This window comes from Schistocerca nitens, chromosome 3 (genome assembly GCF_023898315.1).
Source record: "Schistocerca nitens isolate TAMUIC-IGC-003100 chromosome 3, iqSchNite1.1, whole genome shotgun sequence".
NCBI lineage: Eukaryota > Metazoa > Arthropoda > Insecta > Orthoptera > Acrididae > Schistocerca > Schistocerca nitens.
The window spans coordinates 87,144,320-87,165,700 of record NC_064616.1 but is presented as its reverse complement, the minus strand read 5'-3'; the positions used below and the strand labels follow the sequence as shown (position 1 = coordinate 87,165,700).

The following is a 21,381-nucleotide window of genomic DNA, read 5'->3' as shown; positions in this document are numbered from 1 at the left end:
CATTCATTATGCAGCTCAGAGGTGAAGAGGCAACACATGCATTTGAAAGAGTGTTAACGATTCCATAAATGTGCGTACTGCGGTGTAACCACCTTGCTGGGGATGTATGTTGTCAACAGAAAACAATTAGAAGTAAACATCTTTATGAAATATTAATTTTGTCAATGGTAGCTGAAATAACTGTTCTTGAAATTTGTTGGGTGTAACTCAGTTTGCTCAAAATAATAAATGCTGAGCAAAACTGACCTTCATTTCATTGCTTTGCTGCAGTTGGTGTTTCCTGTAAGTTTCTTATGTGAAAACCAGTCAGAGAACACCATAGTTCTCATATGACGTGAAAAGTCAGTTACTGTTTCAGGTGTACAATTTATTATGTCACAGACAGCTACTCAAGATATTACATCATATAGAGCATCCCACATGATTTCTCATGGGTCTTACATACTCCTGCTAACAATTGATTTATTGTTGTGTATAGTAAATTTGATAATTACAATTACATAAGTTCTTGATAATTACAAAAAATGTTGTCATCTGGTAGTTACAATTGAAATGCATGAAATGTGATACAAAGACAATTACATATCTCTTGTTTTCATGGAAAAATAAGTGAAATGATGTGAATAAACAGAGCTGATTACATTTTTGTTAATTACACTGAAACTAGGTTATCCCAAGCATTCCTACCATGTTTCCTGTTTCAAATATGAGAACATTATTTTTACTGTGAACAGAATTTTAAAACGTAATTCGGAAGCTCAAATAAACACTTTATTTACATTGTTAATTTTGTTTAATTAGATGTTTTTATGTTAGCCAATGGCATAGCAAGCTGAAAGTAGGATAAATAGAGTTGTTACAGGTTTCAGACATTACAGATACTTGGCATTTCCTTTGTTACTCAATTGTTCGTAAAAGAAAAGACCTAATTGCAATAACGTGAATTGACAAGACATTTTGCTACCAATGTGTGGATGTAACAGTAGTAAGTACTTTGACATGAATTTGTAGAAAATTACATTGCAGAAAAGATGGATTTACTTATATGGGTCCTACCTAAAGGCACAACAGTTAATCATGCAAGCCAAATTAGTTTTGAAATCATATAAAAAATGAGCTGTTACATTTCAGCATCTTGAGGACACACCGGCATTTATTACTATGTTTCCTGTTCCTTGAATGTGCAAGACCTGAAAGAACGTGTGCATACATGTTCATTATACAAAATATGATGAGTCCTCGAATGCAGATGTTGACAAGACAGGACTTGTTTTCTGATAAGTCACATCTCGGTGACTAATTACTTTTGCATGTCGCAACAAGTTTAGACATGCCAGAACAAGTCACAACAAATTTGAACTTGTTGACTCAGCAGGAAGGTGAGTTATAAAAGCAGAGCATCCACTAGAAGGAGCATGTTATTGGTGCTGGATCATCAGAGATGTCATTGTCATTGCCTTCATTCTCACTGTCATTGTTTTCATTGTCATTCAAAACTTTATTCTTTTTGGAGATGAAACATAAGTATGGCATACACTACATAGCACTACTAATAGACTTTATATTTGGCTTATCAGTTACTTGTTGTAATTCAAGAGAATAGGGGTTCTTATTCTTCCATGTTGCAAAATCTGAAATATCTAGGTAAGATTGGAAGCACAATATGTACTGTAACACTGTAGGCATTCAAGAAGAAAGAGAGACATCCAATGTGGAGCATAAAATTTGATATGGCTGTGCCGGTTTATTTGAAGAACTGTAATATATCAAGACATCGCTTCCATCAAGATTATCAGCTTTTAGTGACACCTCACTGCTTAACAGTGGCATCACGTGCATTATTTATTGCAGCAGAGTAAACGTCATGGATACAGCTGATTTTGAAAATAGTCATACTAACTACCGTATTTTTTTTTTTCTTTTTATTTCACTTGTACATTTTAACTGTGTAAAAATGTCAATTTCTATTTGTAAGGCAACATGCAGTGGGACTATAAGAGAAATTAATGCTTACTCTCTCTGGGAAGATTGTTGTGGTTCTGCGATTAATTCACATGATGTGGAAAGTCATTTGTTTTGGTTATGAACAAGAAAATAATATAATTGCTCAAGAAGGATTGCTTTACAAGTTCTGAACACTTTGTAGATTTTGAAGCATATGATATGTAAGAATGTATTTATTACACTGATCTGTTTCTCTTTCACAATAACTATTTGATTGTTACATTAGGGGTATGTTATTCATATTATACACACTTTGCCCACAAAATGCAATTCAGTGTCGTTTTGATCTAATTAAGATAGATGCAGCTGTCAAAACTCAGTTAGCTGACAGAGATGATCCAGATATTTACTCAAACAGTAACAAGCTACTATGTGCAACAAGTGACATTCTAAGAGAGAGAGAGAGAGAGAGAGAGAGAGAGAGAGAGAGAGAGAGAGAGAGAGAGAGAGAGGTGGGGGGATGAAATTTATTGATGAAGCCATACAGTATTTGACAAACATTTTTCCGTAAAGTATAAAACAGGTGGAGATGATATTTTCTGAGGAGGCAGATGAGAAAGAGAAATTTGCTGATGAAGCAGAAGTTTAGTTGTTTACATATTCTTGATGTTGGAAGTTCTGTAAGTTACTACAGTATGTAATTTTGCTGCTGTTGCTGATGATTCAGTATGCCAATGAGGCAGAATTTTAGGTGCTAATGTATTTTTGTCAAGAAATACAGATGCGGAAATAGAGCATGTTACACCTATTATGTAATTTTTCATACTGTTGTGATCACATGAGAGAAGATAGGTACAGTATTTAACATAAAGCCTTTTTTAATGATATTCAAAACAGAGAGAGATGAAATTTACTGATGAGACATACATTTAGGTGTGTACGTATTCTGACATTCAGGTTGGGCTTATGTAATTTTTGAAAGTACTGCAGTATTGGCAGTATTTATTTTTTAGATGGCAACATTTTATGCAGTTCAGATGAAGATTAGTATTTAAAAAACATAATACATAGTTGTTCAGATTGAACATGACAGATACATACCGGCTGCCTGTTTTTTTCATTGTGTTTTTGAATTTCCTGCCAACATGACATCATAGAAAGAAAGGGTGTGCCTTATGATGTCACAATAACAGTGCCACGGTGATGATATCAGTGGTATTGCACAGTTAAGTACCATGTCTAAGCGCAAAGTAGCTGCCATCTCAGACTGTGAGCCGTGCACAATATCCGTGAGGTCTGAGGTGTCTCGTCACGGTCAGCGTGGCTTCCCCTGTCGGAGGTTCGAGTCCTCCCTCGGGCATGGGTGTGTGTGTATTGTCTTTAGCATAAGTTAGTTTAAGTTAGATTAGGTAGTGTGTAAGCTTAGAACTGATGACCTCAGCAGTTTGGTCCCACAAGACCTTACCACAAATTTCCAAATTTTGAGACTGTGATGCGATTGAAATCAGGTGGGTTGACATCGTGTCTAAGACCACCACAGCCTAGACAGCAGATGCCAATAGTACTCACCAGTACTATGATATTAATACGTAATGAAACATAGCGTACATAGAGAAAACTCTAAATGGTTAGCTGAATATCAGTGTGGATTACATCTGAAACATCAGTCTATTTGACGTCATCAGTCATACACCTAGTTAGAATGGTCGTGCTCAGTCAAGTTACAAGACTACCATGGAGTAAGTCTACTTCATCAGTTTTTCAGTGCACATATACATGCACCTCGCCTTAGAGATTAAGTACCTTTCATCACATCATAATCGTAACATAATGTCTCACTTGCATAGTATCTTATCTATGGTCATCCATAAAACAACATTCACAATCACTTTCTCTGTTGCGGATGTCTGCATCTGGAACAAGCAACTCTGCACTATTACACAACTGAATGTGCTATAGCATTTAAGAAAAAGCCATCAACCTCATAATGTTTCTTTAAAAATTTACATATATAATGCTTTTCCTCTTTATCAAACAGTAAAGAAACTCACAGTTATGCATCTTTTTCTTTGCTTCTCTCAATCAGTCAACCCACTTTCTTGTCCCCTATCTGCAATACTTCTATCATGTTCCTCTCTTTCTCTTCCCTTTTCCCATCCTTTCTCTCTTGTGCATTGCTGTCAATGCTCATAGTTTAAACCTGTATGCAGCTTCTCTTTGTTGTTTCTACTTTTGATGAACAAATATATAAGTTGTGTTCTTTCTGCTATTGCTACAAGAGTTTTCAGTTTTTATGTTATAGTTATTTCTAGATTTTGGATTCCATATTAGATGTAAGACCTCTTATAACATGCTCATCATAAGAGGTGTAATTCAAATCATGTAGAATACCTGTTTAGATATAAGAGATAGTCATATAGGCTTAATCTTGTCAGGATAAACTGTGGTGTCATCAACCATCAAAAAAGCCAGTAGTTGACCGCCACAGAGATGCTGCATGTCCATGCAGCACACAAGATGCCAATCTGGACGAGGCACGAGCCATGACTCCAGAGAGTTGCAAAGCACCACTACAATGATGCAGTCACAAAATACAGCGATGTGGGACATGTGCAGCAGTTATGTCTTGAATTCCATTTAGAGATGAAGTTCTACTTCCACCTACAGTGGACAGAGTTGCCGCAGCATCGCTCTGCTGAGACCATGTCAGTCTAGTGTATCCAGAGTGTTACGTGGTGTCAATGGACAGGTGGTATTGTATTGCCTTTAGAACATTCAGAGTTTGAGGTCTACAGACTTGCCATATCATGCAGTTCAGTTTCTTCAGCTGTTTCTTGTCTACTTCATAAATCACAAGCTATATTATTATAAATGATTCCATGCATGTTCCCTTCAGTCACAGCTGTGGAGGGTGACGAAGGTAAGTGTATTTTTATATTAAATAAAGTGTTGTGATATTTGACTATCAATTGAATTGGCTGTTCTGTTTCCCCACCTGTGAGTATGAAAGAAAATGACACAAATAAATTAAATAAATAAATACAATAATTACAGACAATGCTCATCATTATCTTGGCTAGACGTAAAGTAGTTTCAAGATGATTCCATCTTCTCAAATCAAGAAGCATATATGAGGGCTGTGCTGTGCAGTACAACATGGAAAATGCTAATTCTGGGGCAATACCTTCTCATCATAGTCAAGTGTGCACTGAACTGGTCACCAGTTCCAAAACAATTGAGGCTACTCCTTGTTGAGGGTAGAAAGCTTGTTCTATCAGTGAATATTGATGTGCTGTCATGGATCATAAAGTATCTAAAGGGAACAGAATCTTGTGGTTTAAATTAGCCGAAGTGCAGGGATATTTGTTTGTCTGTCTTTAGCAATTCACACCATGCAGGACGCATTCATACTTAAAAATCAACCATAGATGTTGTCATTAAACTTGGTGAACCTACTATAACTTGGAATTCTCAGAGACAGCAGGAGGTCACTACATCAATAACAGAAACAGAATATCTTGCCTCTTATCAAACTGTGAAAGACATCATGTGGAGCAGATCGATCTTAGGAACTATCATGAAGTTGAAATAGGAACCCACTGTCTTGAACACAGACTGTCACATGCCCCTCTGATTGCACTGTAAATGAACAAAGCATATCGATATAAAGTAATGCTTTATAGTAGGAAAGGTCAATTCGGGCACCTGCAACGTGTAGCACATCAGTTCCGTGGATCAGAAAGCAGATATCATTACTAACTGCCTCACTAGAAGTAGCTTTAAAAAACAAAGACTATTATTTTCTATTCTTACCACTGAATACCTGAGAGACAAAATACAGCAAAAATGTAACATTTATAAAATGGTGCAAGCATGATGTAAACTGAGTGGCTAAGTCACAGGAATGGTTGTCCGATCTGAAGATGTATCGTGTATAATGTTTGAGTGTTGTGACTGATGCAGCATTTGATACAAGGGTAGACACAGTAGTTTCTTACAGTCAAAAGTGTGCTAAACATGGCAACACATCATGAGTTTACTGACTTTGAACATGACAGTGTGAGTTGCATGGGTCTTGGCATATCAAAGATTACAAAAGAATTCATATTTCTGAGATCAACAGTGACTAGGGCACATCTTCAGTGTCACACACACATTGTTTCGACATCAGTAAGCTACTACACATGATGCCCTAAAATGGTCACAGAACAGATGCCACATCACCTCCAAAGAGCAGTGCATGGTGACTGACAGTCTACTTTGAGTCAGATCACCGTCAATTTGAATGTGGGCTGTCAAGAACTCATTTCTACCAGGACTTTATGGAGACAAGTGCACCAAGTAGATTTTAGGAGACAATGACCGACATCACATCAAGTGCCTCCCATGACCCTTGGCCACTCAGTGTAATGATCAATTAAGAATTATTTGATTTGTTTGTCTCATGTTTATAAACAATGTTATATTTTTCAGTTTGTATATGGTCCACTATACCGGGGTGAAATCTAAGATCCACCCAGTGAACAAAGAAAAATAAAAGTGCTACGCTTTTGTTTTGTATTGGTCATGTGTTGTGTTAAATGTCCTTTGCAGCTTTTAAAAAATAATTATTTTTTTCATTATCTTGTGGTGGGAACGAATGCCACTTTATTGTGATTCCTTTAACAAACAGTGTAGAAAATAATGTACATTAGCAAAGATATGTTCAATGCAATGACTCCTATCCTTTTTAACTTAACTGTGCCTAATGGTACGAAAATGTCTGAGAATAAGAAATAATGTACATTAATACTGAGTGGTTCAGCGAGCATTCAAAAATTAATAAGCACAGTGTATAAAATGTACAGTCACTATCAAGTATTAACGTTACTTTAAAAAATCAAATTGGAACATATTTGGAACTCAAAAGTTACTAATTGTTGATAGAAATATTTTTATACATGAAATAACTGTACGAGATTTTCTGTTTATTTACATATTTTCAGTTACAAGTACACAACGCACAAAGTAGGTTTCTAAGTTGGAATGTGATTATAAAAACAAGGCAGCCAAGTAATATAAATCTTTAGCTAACACAGCAAGACTGTCTGAAACCGTGAACTATGAACTCTTTCAAATTATGCATTTCTACACCCTGCTCACTACTTGCTTGGACTACTAGAGTGCTTTTTAATGGTGTGGTGTGTGTTCAATGGTTTCTCTTCATATCTTTCTAATTCTCTTTTTAGAATGAGATTTTCACTCTGCAGTGGAGGGTGCGCTGATATGAAACTTCCTAGCAGATTAAAACTGTGTGCCCGACCGAGACTCGAACTCGGGACCTTTGCCTTTCGCAGGCAAGTGCTCTACCACCTGAGATACCAAAGCATGACTCATGCCCGGTTGGTAGAGCACTTGCCCGCGAAAGGCAAAGGTCCCGAGTTCGAGTCTCGGTCGGGCACACAGTTTTAATCTGCCAGGAAGTTTCAATTCTCTTTTTGTTTCCCGATATTTCTTATCAGTTTAATTGTGTCTTGTGGAACATGTATTTAATAAGTTATCCTGTTGAATAATTATATTTAGAAATTTCTTCACTACTGATAGTTCCTTTCTTATCTTTCCCACTCAATATTTTCAAAGAATCAATATTAAAATTCACATGGCTGTATTTCATGTTTTTGCTATCAAAAATATGCCAACATCAAACAATACTACATAGGAATTACTACCTGAAATGTATGGGCCTACAATGACATTCTGCTTTGCAGTATGGCATGCAGCAGGTATAAAAAGCTCCTCTTAAAATAAAACATTCTTTCCCTGTCAACCAACCTTTACATATGATGCACACAAATGTTTCATTCTATAATGTACATTCAAACTACGTTATGATATCAATCAAAATGCAATAATAGTACATTTTAAGGCTTCCTGCTTCCATTCACATTAGCATATAATTTTTTTTATTTAGTAGAAAAAATTTTAAAAAAGAGGGTTACCTTTGTACCTCCATTATCATATTTGCATGGGTCTTTGCAATAGCTTCCTGCATACCCTGGCAAAAGCTATTTATTGTGTGCTTCTCCATCTCCATATTATGCCTCAGTTCATCTAGTAAATTTTTGAACATAAGAAGACCTTCTCGTACAGAGTTTTGAAGCTCACAGACAGACTGAAAAATGTGTGAAGACATTTCTTAGTCAAAACAGATCCCATATTTATAAAACACAACACACAAAACATTTTTAATTTTAAAGCAACAGCAGTCATTCCAATTATGTAATGATGCATTGTAGTACAGTGTATGCATATAAAATACACACATCAAAAAAAGTGTTGCGTCACCCCGGTTCCCAGAACTCCTGAAGACAGACATTGACTGTGGATATTGTATCACAGACACAGTCCCTTTGACTGTTCACAGATGTTACTAAACCCGCCCAAAGAAGTAAAAAACCATGCATAAGCAGCGCCTATTAGACAGAGGAGGCCCGACAGCCAATCAGTTCCAGTCAGTCCACCAGGAAGGAGGAACACAGCTTGTGTTGTCTGTAGTTCAACCATGCCTAGATGGACAATACCACATTGTTACTTTGTGCCAGGAAGGGCTCTCAACAAGGCGTCTCAGAGTGAACCAAAGCAATGTCGTTCAGACATGGAGGAGATACAGAGAGACAGGAACTGTCGATGACATGCTTCGCTCAGACCACCCGAGGGCTACTACTGCAGTGGATGATCGCTATCTACGGATTATCGCTCGGAGGAACCCTGACAGCAACACCACCGTGTTGAATAATGATTTTTGTGCTGTGACAGGACACCATGTTATGACTCAAACTGTGCACAATAGGCTGCATAATGCACAACTTCCATCCCGACGTCCATCTTTGCAACATGACACCGTGCAGCGCGGTACAGATGGGCCCAACAACATGCTAAATGGACCACTCAGGATTGGTATCACGTTCTCTTCACCGATGAGTGTCGCATATGCCTTCAACCAGACAATCGTCGGACACGTTTTTGGAGGCAACCTGGTCAGGCTGAATGCCTTAGACACATTGTCCAGCGAGTGCAGCAAGGTGGAGGTTCCCTGCTGTTTTAGGGTGGCATTATGTGGGGCCGACGTATGCCACTGGTTGTCATGGAAGGCACTGTAATGGCTGTACGATATGTGAATGCCATCCTCTGACTGATAGTGCAACCATATCGACAGCATATTGGTGAGGCATTCGTCTTCATGAACGACAATTCGTGCCCCCATCATGCAAATCTTGTGAAGGGCTTTCTTCAGGATAACAACATCGCTTGACTAGAGTGGCCAGCATGTTCTCCAGACATGAACCCTATTGAACATATCTGGAATAGATTGAAAAGGGCTTTTTATGGATGATGTGACCCGCCAGCCACTCTGAGGGATCTACGCCGAATCGCCATTGAGAAGTGAGACAATATGGACCAATAGTGCCTTGATGAACTTATGGATAGTATGCCACGACGAATACAGGGATGCATCAATGCAAGAGGATGTGTTACTGGGTATTAATCTGGACCACCACCTCTGAAGGTATTGCTGTATGGTGGTATAACAAGCAATGCGTGGTTTTCGTGAGCAATAAAAAGGGTGGAAATGATGTTTATGTTGATTTCTATTCCAGTTTTCTGTATAGGTTCTGGAACTCTTGGAACTGAGGTGATGCAAAACTCTTTTTGATGAGTGCATATGCATCACAGTAAATTGCACTGCACACATAATAAAATTAAAAACATGTATGTAAATGGAATGTGGGAAAGGAATGAAAGGATAAGCCACCTGGCAGAATTTTGCACAGAGCATAATTTAATCACTAATAACAATTGGTTTAAGAGTCATGAAAGAAGAATGCTTATGTGGAAGAGACCTGAGGGTACAGGAAAGTTTCATATTAAAGGAAAATATAGATGCTACCTATAAAGAAATTAAAAAGATCTTTGGAGAAAAAAGAAACAGCTTTATGAATATCAAGAGCTCAAGGAAGTACTAAAAAAAAAAAGAGAAAGCTGAAAGGTAAAAGCAGGAAGGGAGGAAGATTAGGGTTTTAAATCCCATCAACAATGAAGTTATTACAGATGGATCACAAGCTTGGATTGATTAAGGATGCAAAAGGAAACTGGCTGTGCCCTTTCAAAGGAACCATCCCTGTATTTGCCTTAATCAATTTATGGAAATCACAGAAAACCTAAAACTTGATGGTCAGATGGGGATCTGAACCATCATCCTGCCAAATGCAAATCCACTGTGCTAACCACTGCACCACCACATTGGGTGAAAGCTGAGGAGATGGAAGAAATATATGGAAGTGGTATACATGAGTAAATGAACCTGAAGACAGGTCTAAAGAAAGAGAATAGCAAGTAAATGAAGATGATGTAGGAGATGATATCACAAGACCTAAGTCGAAACAAGTCCCCTGATGTAGACGACATCCTCTCAAAATTATTGAGATCCTTCATACAGCCAGCCACGACGAAGCAGTCCACCTCATGTCCAAGACATATCAACAGGCAAAATACCCTCTGACTTTGAGAAGGATATATTAATATCAATTCCAAAAAAGGCAGGTGTTAACTAGTGTGAAATTTACAGAACTACCAATGTAAAAATTCATGGCTGTGAAACACTGATACTAACTATTTGTAGAAAAATGGAAAAACTGTTAGAAGCTAACAGGCTATTACCCACACCCCATCTCAGTTACACGATTAGCAAACATTCAGAAAAACTCGCTCACTTTCACATGAATAATGCTATGTGCAGACAGTTAGGGTATATATTGCATCCCGTGGGGTAACGGTGTGTCGACAGGTAAGCCACCCTAAGTAACCATGCTAAATCTGTTAATAATCGTGCCAACCATGTGCCGATGCGGAACAAAAGAAAAAGAAGAATAATACATCTTCACATATGAATTACACGATACGTTTGGGCCAACGCAGCAACAACATCAACACAACGTGTCATTAATTAGCGTGAACATTCCTAACAATCAAGATTTTGCACAATACATAAACATATTTCTCAAGCGAGGTTTATTCTGTTATTTCAGCAGGGGCAAATAAGAAATAATTGGGAGAAACAGCTCATGATTGTGTTAATTAATATTGGTTTTTCTTTTATAGTTTCTACCAGGTACAGTGTGGCAAGTGATTAATTATTGAAAAAAGTAAAAGTTTTCTTGGGTTGTCGGGTGTTCTGCCGGATATCAGTGTCGTACTTGCATGATATTTCGGTCACGTAGCTCGTAACCTTCATCAGGTGCGAACTCAGACTGCAGGTTGCACCTGATGAAGGTTACGAGCTACGTGACCGATATATCGTGCAAGTATGACGCTGATATCCGGCAGAACACCCGACAACCCAAGATGTCATTAGATCGCCGGGAAAGCCTGAAGATTTACAGTAAAAGTTTTATTTGAAAGCTTAAAAGTGATACTTAAGTTTCCTTTATGGTACTTTATATTCACTTTGATGATGGAATACGTACATTCACTGGAAACAATTTCTTTAAAGCAATATTCCTGAAAAATACTAATGTAAAAAAAAAATGAATTACTATTTTTTCTAGAGCATTCTATTACAAAAGACCATTTAACCTTAAAAATAAATACCACTGTTTTGTTGCATATAAATTGTAGATTCCAAAAATATCTATATGCAATGTAATTCATTTTTACTTTGCAGTTTGCCACTAATTCGGTAAATTTGTTCTTCCGGAAAAATGTCGCGTGAACACAAACTCTATAAACGTTGTTGATGCACCAATTGTAGGTCAGTTGTTACATAATTTTCAAACCCACGATATGTGTGTCAGTTGTCTGCGACTTTTAAACATTTTTTCGACACTTTTTGCTCAGATCTTCAAGTGTTTTGAAATCATGTGAATCAGTTTTCTGTGTTCATTATGTTTAATGTTGCAAATGTACGCAGAGATATGTTGTCTCCAGTGTTTATTGATGTTGTGTTGAATGAATAAAATACTGAAAATGATTTCGCAGTCTCGATTTCAGTCTTAAGAAAATAAAGCCCGCCCCACAAAGATGCTGATACCAATGGTTAATAACTATTAATCACATCAGGAAAGAAGGTATTATTATGGCGTTCAATAATTTATAAGTATCGCTTTTCAGATAATTATTTCAGCTTGCAACAATAGTTTTATACACGCCAGAAGTACATCAAATTTTGAATGAGATTTTGTGTAGCTAGATATCATTGGGAAGTAGATACTTATATGTGCAATGTATAGGACCCTATTGTACGATGCTTTTAAATTTTATCCATTTTTGCTCCATATCTTTGACCAGTAACTGCCGTATGGCCTACTCATTTATGCCATCACAGCATTACGGATAATTGATGGTTGGTTGGTTGGTTATGGGACGAAGGGTCATCAGTACCTTGTTCCTGTTGCAAACAAGGCTCAGGGTAAAAGAACTCCCGAAGTACGATTGGGAAAGTAAAAGGGGGAAAAGGAATGTGGAACAACACTTATAAAGAAAACGAATGGCATGAACAAAAAACAGAAAAGATATATACCATAAAGAAAAGTAGAAAAAGGCATTAAAACCATAGCGCAGATGGTCTGGGCTGGCTGATCACAAGAATAAAAGAGGATGAGCCGCCACTCTGCAACATTTTAAAATGTTCACCACAAAAAGGCAAGGTGAGATGAACACATGTAAGGAAAAGACGAATGAATGCAAACAAAGGGTGACAGATTTAAAAGGGAGGGAGGGTCGAGGCTCCAGAAACAAGGCCAAACGCCCCCCTCATGAATAAAACGTAAAACTAAATCTGCCATTGAGGAATCGTCACCCAACACCAGTGTGCGATTTGCAGGGGGGGTGGGGGGATTTCCCCCCCTCTGCATCAGACCATCCCCTCCTCTGGTTTTAGTTTATGCATCCCAACCTGGGATGTTTATTTACCACACACTCGAGTAAAACTTTACATATAATTTAAATTTGTGGAGCCGAACAATGAAAGTTTTTAATAGGTCTTACTATTAATGTGTTTCAGTTTTCTGCCGTCAGAGGAAGTACAGCTTTTCACAAATGTGACTCTACATTTTGAATTCCCCTCGTATACCTGTATGTAGATGATTTTGTAAATAACCTTTACCTATAATGTACTTTTTAAAGATATAACAAGGGATGGCTTTTCTGATAGTGCACACGCATGAATAGTGAGTTTCGGCATTAACATCTATTTATAAATAGCTGTTTAACCATGCATAATGCCACGGTCCAAGCTAGTAACATATATAATTCTACTAACCCCCTAAGATATCCCCCCCCCCCCCCACTGGTAAAAGCAAAAATCGCACCCTGCCCAACACTGAAGGTAGGGTGCTGGGAAGGTTAAAAGTCCACGACAGAGCAGCTAAAAGTGGGCAGTCAAGCAGGATGTATACAACATTCAGAAGGGATCCACAGCGACACCGAGGTGGGTCCTTGCGACAGAGAAGGTAGCCATGTGTTACCCACATATGGCCAATGCGGAGCTGACAAAGGACAACCGATTCCCTGCAAATGGCTTGCATGGATGACCGCCACACATTCGTCATCTCCTTGATAGCGCAGAGTTTATTTGGTGTGCTCAGGGTGCACCATTCAGTGTCCTAAACCGCGAAAACTTTGCGGCAGAAGACTGCTCGCAAATCCGTCTCCGGGAGGCCAATCTCCAGAGACGGTTTACTGGTGGCCTGTTAGGCCAGGCAGTCAACATGTTCATTGCCCAGTATCCTGACATGGCCTGGAGTCCAAATAAAGGTCACTGAGCGGCCACTAGTGTAGAGGGCATAAAGAGACTCCTGGATTAACAGTACCAAAGGATGCCTCAGGAAGCATTGGTCGAGAGCTTGTAGACTGCTTCAGGAGTCAATACAAATGATGATGGACCCACCAGAGCAGGAGCGGATATGTTCAAGAGTGCGATAGATGGCAACCAGCTCTGCAGTGAATACGCTGCAGCCATCCAGCAAGGAGCGTTGTTCTGTATGGCCAACATGAGCGTAAGCAAAGCCAAAAGGACCACCGACCAGCGATCCATCTGTGTAGATTATGTCTGAGCCCCCAAACTCGCCAAGAACAGAGAGAAAATTCCAGCGGAAGACCTCAGGTGGGACTGAGCCTTTGGGGCCAAGCAATAGGTCCACTCGAAGCTGCGGCCAAGGTATGGGCCATGGAGGTGTACGGAAACGAGCCTGCAGGAAAGGTGATAGGGGGGAAGTGTCAAGGTCATGAAGAAGTGAACGGACACGAACAGCGAAGGGATTCCCAGTTCTGGGCGGCCGTTGCGGGAGATGGACCGCCATGTTGGGGAAAAGAAGATGGTAATTTGGGTGGTGAGGTGAACTATGTATGTGGGCGGTATAGTTTGCGAGTAATATTTGCCGCCGGAGCCGCAATGGAGGAATGCCAGCTTCTACAAGCAAGCTGTTCATGGGGCTAGATCAAAAGGCTCCCATAGCGAGGCGAATTCCACAGTGGTGGACAGGGTCTGGTAGACTCGGTACAGAAGTGGCGGCTGGACCATACACCACATTTCCGTAATCAACACGAGTGTTTACAATGACTTGGTACAGCCGCAGTAGTGTACGATAATCAGCACCCCAGTCGGTGTGGCTCAGGCATTGAATAAGATTAAGATGCCGACAGCACTTGTCCTTAAGCTGACGAATATGGGGAAGCCAACTTAAGTGGGCATCGAAGACCAGTCGCAGAAAGCGGTAAGTCTCCACTACTTCTAGTAGTTGGTCATCGAGGTAAAGCTCTGGATGTGGGTGGATGGTACAATGACGACAGAAGTGCATCACCCAAGTTTTGGCAGCCGAAAACTGGAAACCGTGATTGAGGGCCCACGACTGCACCTTCCGTGTAGCACCCTGCAGACGGCATTCTGCAGCAACAGTAGAAGAGGAGCAGAACGAAATACAAAAATCGTCAGCATATAGGTGGGGAGAGACTGACGATCCTACTGCTAGTGCAAGACCATTGACGGCAATTAAAAAGAGTGGGACACACAGGACAGAGCCATGCAGGACCCCATTCTCTTGTGTATGGGGTGCACTATGGGAAGCACCAACGCGAACTCTGAAAGTGCAGTATGATAAAAAGTCTGTATAGAAACCGAGAGTGGGCCTCGAAGACCCCACTCTTGCAGAGTAGCGAGAAGGTGGTGTTGCCAAGTAGTATTGTAGGCCTTCGTGAGATCGAAAAAACGGCGATGAGGTGTTGTCGCCGGGAAAAGGCTGACCGAATGGCAGACTCCAGGTACACGAAGTTGTCGATGGTGGAGTGTCCTTGGCAAAAACCGCCCTGGGACAGAGCCAGGAGGTCCCAAGACTCAAGAAGTCAACACAACTGCCGGCTCACCATACGTTCCAGCACCTTGCATAGGACATTGGTGAGGCTGATGGGGCGATAGCTGTCAACATCTATTGGGTTCTTATCGGGCTTTAGCACTGGCATGATGACACTTTCCCACCATTGCGATGGGAATCGCCATCACACCAAATGCGGTTGAAGACAGCCAGGAGGCAGCATTGGGAATCCGATTACAGGTACAATCGGCAAGGGCACTAAGGAATTCCCACTCACTAAAAGGAGCGTTGTAAATCTCAGGATGGCGTGGAGGAAAGGAGAGGCGGTGTCACTCCACCCTCTGTTTGAGGAGACGAAAGGTGGGATGGTAATTCACCGTCGCAGAGATGTGAGCATAATAAGAAGCAAGATGTTCTGCAATTACATCGGGATCGGCGGATACAGCTCCATTTGTGGAAATGCCAGGTACTCCTGCTGAGTTCTGGTAGCCATAAAGTCGGCAGAGCTTGGTCCAAACCTGAGAGGGGGAGGTTCCTGTTCCAATGGTGGAGACATAGCGTTCCCAACACCCCTGCTTCTTTTGTTTGATGAGGAGGTGAGCCTGTGCTGGAAGCTGTTTGAAGGCAATAAGGTTCTCCAGGGAGGGGTGGCGCTTATGTCATTGGAGGGCCCGCCAATGGTTTCTAATGGCTGTGACCACCAAAGTACTGACTTCCACTGGCGGCAATTGGAGGATCGAGGGATTTCTGATTCAGCTGCAGCGACAATGGTATTAGTGATGAGATGGATCACTTCATCGATGGCGGCATGTGATGGATATACTATGTTGGTAGCGGATTTACAGATGTTCCAGTCAGCCTTGGGAAGAACCCACCTGGGCAGGCGTTGAGATGAGGGACGCTGCAGTAGGGACAGGAAAACTGGAAAGTGGTCACTACCACACAAGTCGTCATGTGCTCTCCAGTGGATAGAAGGGAGGAGACCAGGACTGCAAACCGATAGATCAATGGCCAAATGCATGCTATGTGCCACAATGAAATGTGTGGGGGCACCTGTGTTTAGGAGGCAAAGGTCGAGGTGAGTGAGGAGGTCCTCAACAACTTTGCCACGGCCTTTAAGCTTGGCTCCACTCCATAAAGGGATATGGGCGTTAAAATCACCCAGAAGGAGAAAAGGTGGGGGCAGTTGTGAAATGAGTGCACCCAATATAATGGGGTGGTGCTTCACCATCTGGAGGGAGGTAGATGTTACAGATGGTAATTTCCTGTTGTGTCCTTACCCCGACAGCCACAGCTTCTAAAGGTGTTTGAAGGGGCACAGGTTCACTACAGACAGAGGTAAGGACGAAAATACATACGCCACCCGACAGACTGTCACAGGTAGGATGGTTTTTATAGTACTCCCGGTAGCCACGAATGGCGGGGGTCCGCATAACGCAAAACCAGTTCTCCTGAAGGACGATGCAAAAGGCAGGTGTACTGCTTAAGAGTTGACGTAACTCAGCCTGGTGGGAGAAAAACCCGCAGCAGTTCCACTGGAGAATGACGCTTTCTGTCGTCTGGGGCGGCATGTAGTGACCCAGGAGGCAAATTAGACCTCAGCAGCACCTGTCGCCTCTTGCTGAGTATTGGCACCCAGTACAATTGCATCCAAGGCATCGGCGAGATGTAGGTCCTCAGGGGCCACCAGAATCTCCACCTCGTCCTCAGACGCAGAGCTGTGCTGGAGTGATGGTATTGGGGGCACTGGAGGCTCCTGCTTCTTACCGGACTTTTTATTTGAAGTTTTGCCCTCTCGCCGCTCCTTAGGGGCTTGCTGGGAGGGCTTCTCAGATCAGCCACTGGCTGGTGTTCGCTGGACCACTGGGGGGCATCGTGGAAGGTAGAGTCCCAAGGGACCCCTTCCACACAAGAGGAGCTTCTCAGGGGGGGGGGGAGGGGACCAGTGTCCCTGGCGTTTGGGGGCGATGCTCCCAAAGTAGAAGCTCTGGGAGCAGCAGAAGAAGGCGTTCCCCCAGCCTACTGGAGGGGGGAGGAAGATGGGCGGCCCTGAGGGCCCACAGGAGCAGCCTTAGATGGTGGTGGGCATAACGGCATCATCGATGGCGACGCAGTTGCGGCAGTGGCGTAAGAAGACACCATGGGAACAGGGTGTAGCCTTTCATATTTTAGTTTAGCCTCACGGTAAGATAGCCTGTCCAGGGTCTTGTGCTCCATAATTTTACTCTCCTTTTGGAGTACCGGACAGTCCGGCAAGCAGGGGGAGTGACGCTGTCCACAGTTCACACAGGTTGGAGGAGGCACACATGGAGTATTTGGGTGTAGTGAATGTCCACAATCTCTACATGTGGCACTGGAAGTGCACCGGGAGGATATGTGCCCAAATTTCCAACATTTAAAGCACTGCATAGGGGGAGGGACATAGGGTTTGACATCACAGCGGTACACAATCAGCTTGACCTTTTCAGGTAATGAATCACCTCAAAGGCCAAGATGAAGGCACCGGTGGCAATCCTGTTGTCTTTTGGTCCCCTGTAAATGCGACGGACGAAATGAACACCCCGCCGTTCTAAACTAGCACGTAGCTCGTGATCGGACTGTAACAGGAGGGCGCGATGAAAAATAATGCCCTGGACCGTATTGAGGCTTTTGTGGGGAGTGACCAAAACAAGGATATCACCCAGCTTGTCACAGGTGAGTAATGCCCAGGACTGCGTTGGGGATGCCGCCTGAATCAAAACCGACACATTGTGCATTTTGGAAAGCGCTGTCACTTCCCCAAACTTATCTTCTAGGTGCTTAACAAAAAACAGAGGCTTGGTTTCCAGAAAAGAGTAACCATCAGTTCTGCTGCAAACTAAATAACGTGATGAATAAGGATCCTGTCGCTCTGAAGCCCTACATTCCTCCCAATGTGTGGCCATGGAGGGGAACGATTTGGGTTCATATTTCTGCACATTTAAGTGAGCCCTCGAACACTTAGAGGCTGCTGGCGGCTGGCTACCAGCAAGAGAAGATGTGCCACCCTTCATTGAGTGTCATCCACCCTGATGCCACCCACTCTGACCAAGGGCCCTCCCCACGTACGCCACCCATCCGGAGCAAGGGCCACCTGGTGGGATGGCCATTGCCTGGAGTCCCAATGCCCCAGGGAGATAGGCATCTACTCAACGGCATACATGGGGAGTTAACGGCGCAGGCATCAGTAGAATGATCCCTGTGTTGTCAGGGGGCTACAACCAACAGGGTACATGGCGGCCCCACCACAATGGACTGGCTACCGTGCTGGGTATTAGGTGCGAAAATTAGTCCATGGTCGTCATCAGCGCAGGAAGCGACACTGCATAGTGCACGGCTTATCCTCACCCGAGACATGGAGAATAGGAGGGACTGCAATGTGATGACGAGAAAGGGGGCTAAAGATCTCAGTGCCGATGGATACAATGCAGCAAGTAAGGCGCCCTTCCCCAATTAGCTCGCTCTTCGGAATAATTTTAAAATATGGAGGTCAAACCCGAGAGGGGACCATCACATAAAGGCCGAAACGTGTGAGATTCCTTTTAGTCGCCTCTTACGACAGGCAGGAATACAGTGGGCCTATTCTTACCCCCAGACACGCAGGGGTCACTGATGGTCTCCTGTAATTAATCGATCAGAAAAGTTCGGGTCTGTTGGTTATTAGGTCTAAGACGTTCACCTCACGAGTTTGTTCTCTATCTGAGCGAAGTAAATTTCAGGCAAGACATTCAGAACAATGCCACAATCTCCCAGGCTATAGCTGGAGACCGAGCGAGGTGGTGCGGTGGCTACCACACTGGACTCGCATTCGGGAGGACGACGGTTCAATCCCGCGTCCTGCCATCCTGATTTAGGTTTTCCGTGATTTCCCTAAATCACTCCAGGCAAATGCCGGGATAGTTCCTTTAAAAGGGCACGGCCGACTTCCTTCCCCGTCCTACCCTAATCCGATGAGACCGATGACCTCGCTGTCTGGTCTCCTAACCCAACCAACCAACCAACCAGACAGCTATAGCTGGAAAATATATGACTCCCGTTATTCTGATAGCATGATCTGGAAACTTAAATGCGGTGTGTGACAAATTTACTTGTTTAGATGTCTGCTCTTTTGTGCTAAACTGTCAATGTGCACTTTGTAACGTGTATTAGTTTTCGAATGAAGTCATTCAGCTTTAGGTCGTTTAAATATTATTCACTGCCATTGCAGTTTCGATACTTAACCAATGCCAAGCATTGTGGGATGCTGTGACCCACTCAACAATGTAAAGAAGGGAGTGCAAGTTTTGCAAAGTATGCAGTAGACCCTCTGTGAAGTTTGGAAGGTAGGAGATGCGGTACTGACGGAAGTAAAGCTGTGATGGCGAGTCGTGAGTCATGATTGGAAAACTCAGTTGGTATAGCACTTTCCCGCAAAATACAAAAGTTCCAGGAGTGCTCGGCCGGCACACAATTTTAACCTACTGGGAACTTTCAGTCTTAAAATTGTTGAGGCTTTCGCGGCCACATTCTGACACATTGCCTACTGGGGGCACTTGTGTCGAGATCTTCAGCTTCTGGTCGTTTAATAGTCTTCCTGGCCTTTTGCCAGAACATCAATGATTCACCCTCCACTGTTGGTGACAGACCGAGGTTTAGCCCATGGCTGGATGTTATTCACTGACGAATGAAAAATTTATTACCACCTGCTTCATAGCATATTGGTCCAGCAGTGTAACGTAGTACAACATTGATTCTGTATAGCATGGATCTGACAAGTCCTTGGTAGGTTTCTGGAGGTATATGGCACCAGATATCTATGCACAGGTCACACAATCCCAATACATTACGCGGCAGTCATGTGTGGGTGTGGAGCTGACACCTCATAGCATCCCCGATGTGTTCCATTGGTTACAGATCAGGAAATTTTGGTGGCCAAGACATCACTATTATGCTTCTCAAACTACAGTAGCACGCTTATGACCTTGTGACATGTACAGTTGTCCTGCTGGAAAACAAATTATGAAGGGGTACAGGTCGCCCACAATAATGTTCATATAGTCTACAGCTAACGTGGTGCCTTCTATCACTACCACTGGTCCCACAGAAGCAAAGCTGAATGTCCCCCATGGCGTAATCCTGCCCCTGGCCATGTTCATAGCATGCTTCACGTTTCAAGCAGTTGTTCGCTTGGATGGCGGCATACCTGGATACACCCATCGAGCTGGTGTAACAAAAACTGTGAGTCATCCGACCAGGCAACATGTTTCCATTGATCTACAACCCAATCTCAGTAGTCTTGTATCCACTACAATCGTAATTGACGATGTCATAGTGAGTCAACAAGGGAACATGTAAGTGTCAACAATGTTTGCTGTACAATGCACACTGAAGCACTTGTGCCTGCACCAGCATTGTCTTCTGTCGTCAAATCTGTCACAGATCGCCAGCCGTGTTGCTATGCAGAGTGGGAATGTCACCAAACTCCACATTGTGGGATGAGGTGTGGACTTCCAACACCTTGTTGCCTACTCATAGTTTCACCGTCCTTCAACCACTTTACATAAATGCTCACGGCAACAGAACACAAACAGCTGGATAGATTCGCAATTTCCGAAATGCTCATTCCCAAGTGCCAGTCCATTTCAATGTGCCCCTTTTCAAAGCCGCTTATGTCAGTCGATTTCCCCATTTGTGGCCTGTATGGTCACTAGCATGATCCCCCCATTGTTGGCTTCTTTTGATCAGATTCAACCTACCTGTCTATAAGCTGCAGTACTTAACCTGACGGTAATGCCTGCTAATTCAGAATGTCTGGTGTTTTGTTGTCTTCTTGCTAGCCAAATTTTGGTTGGTTGGTAGCAGGTTAAGAGACTAAGCAGCGTTGCCATCAGTCCCTCACTCGAGATGTAGTTCATCTGAAGTAAGTGATATCAGCCAGAAATTTGATCGAAATGTGAAAGTATGTAGGAGTGATAAAATCGAGGCATTGAAACCAACATTGATGGCAGAGCTGAGAAGTAATATAAAGAGCAGTAAGAGTATACAGGTTTAGCTGATAACATAGGTCAGAGAGGAGATGGGGCATCCCTCAGGTCTC

The 21,381-nt window shown here is 42.4% G+C and overlaps 1 protein-coding gene across 2 annotated transcripts in view; it reads right to left on the bottom strand.

The window, feature by feature from the left end:
* Positions 1-21,381, bottom strand: part of LOC126248059 (uncharacterized) — a 551,905-nt gene that overhangs the window by 338,725 nt on the left and 191,799 nt on the right. For both annotated transcript variants that reach the window (XM_049948697.1, XM_049948699.1), the window contains exon 6: positions 7,923-8,095. In XM_049948697.1, coding sequence (XP_049804654.1) covers positions 7,923-8,095 — 173 coding nt within the window. The remainder of the gene's footprint in view (positions 1-7,922; positions 8,096-21,381) is intronic.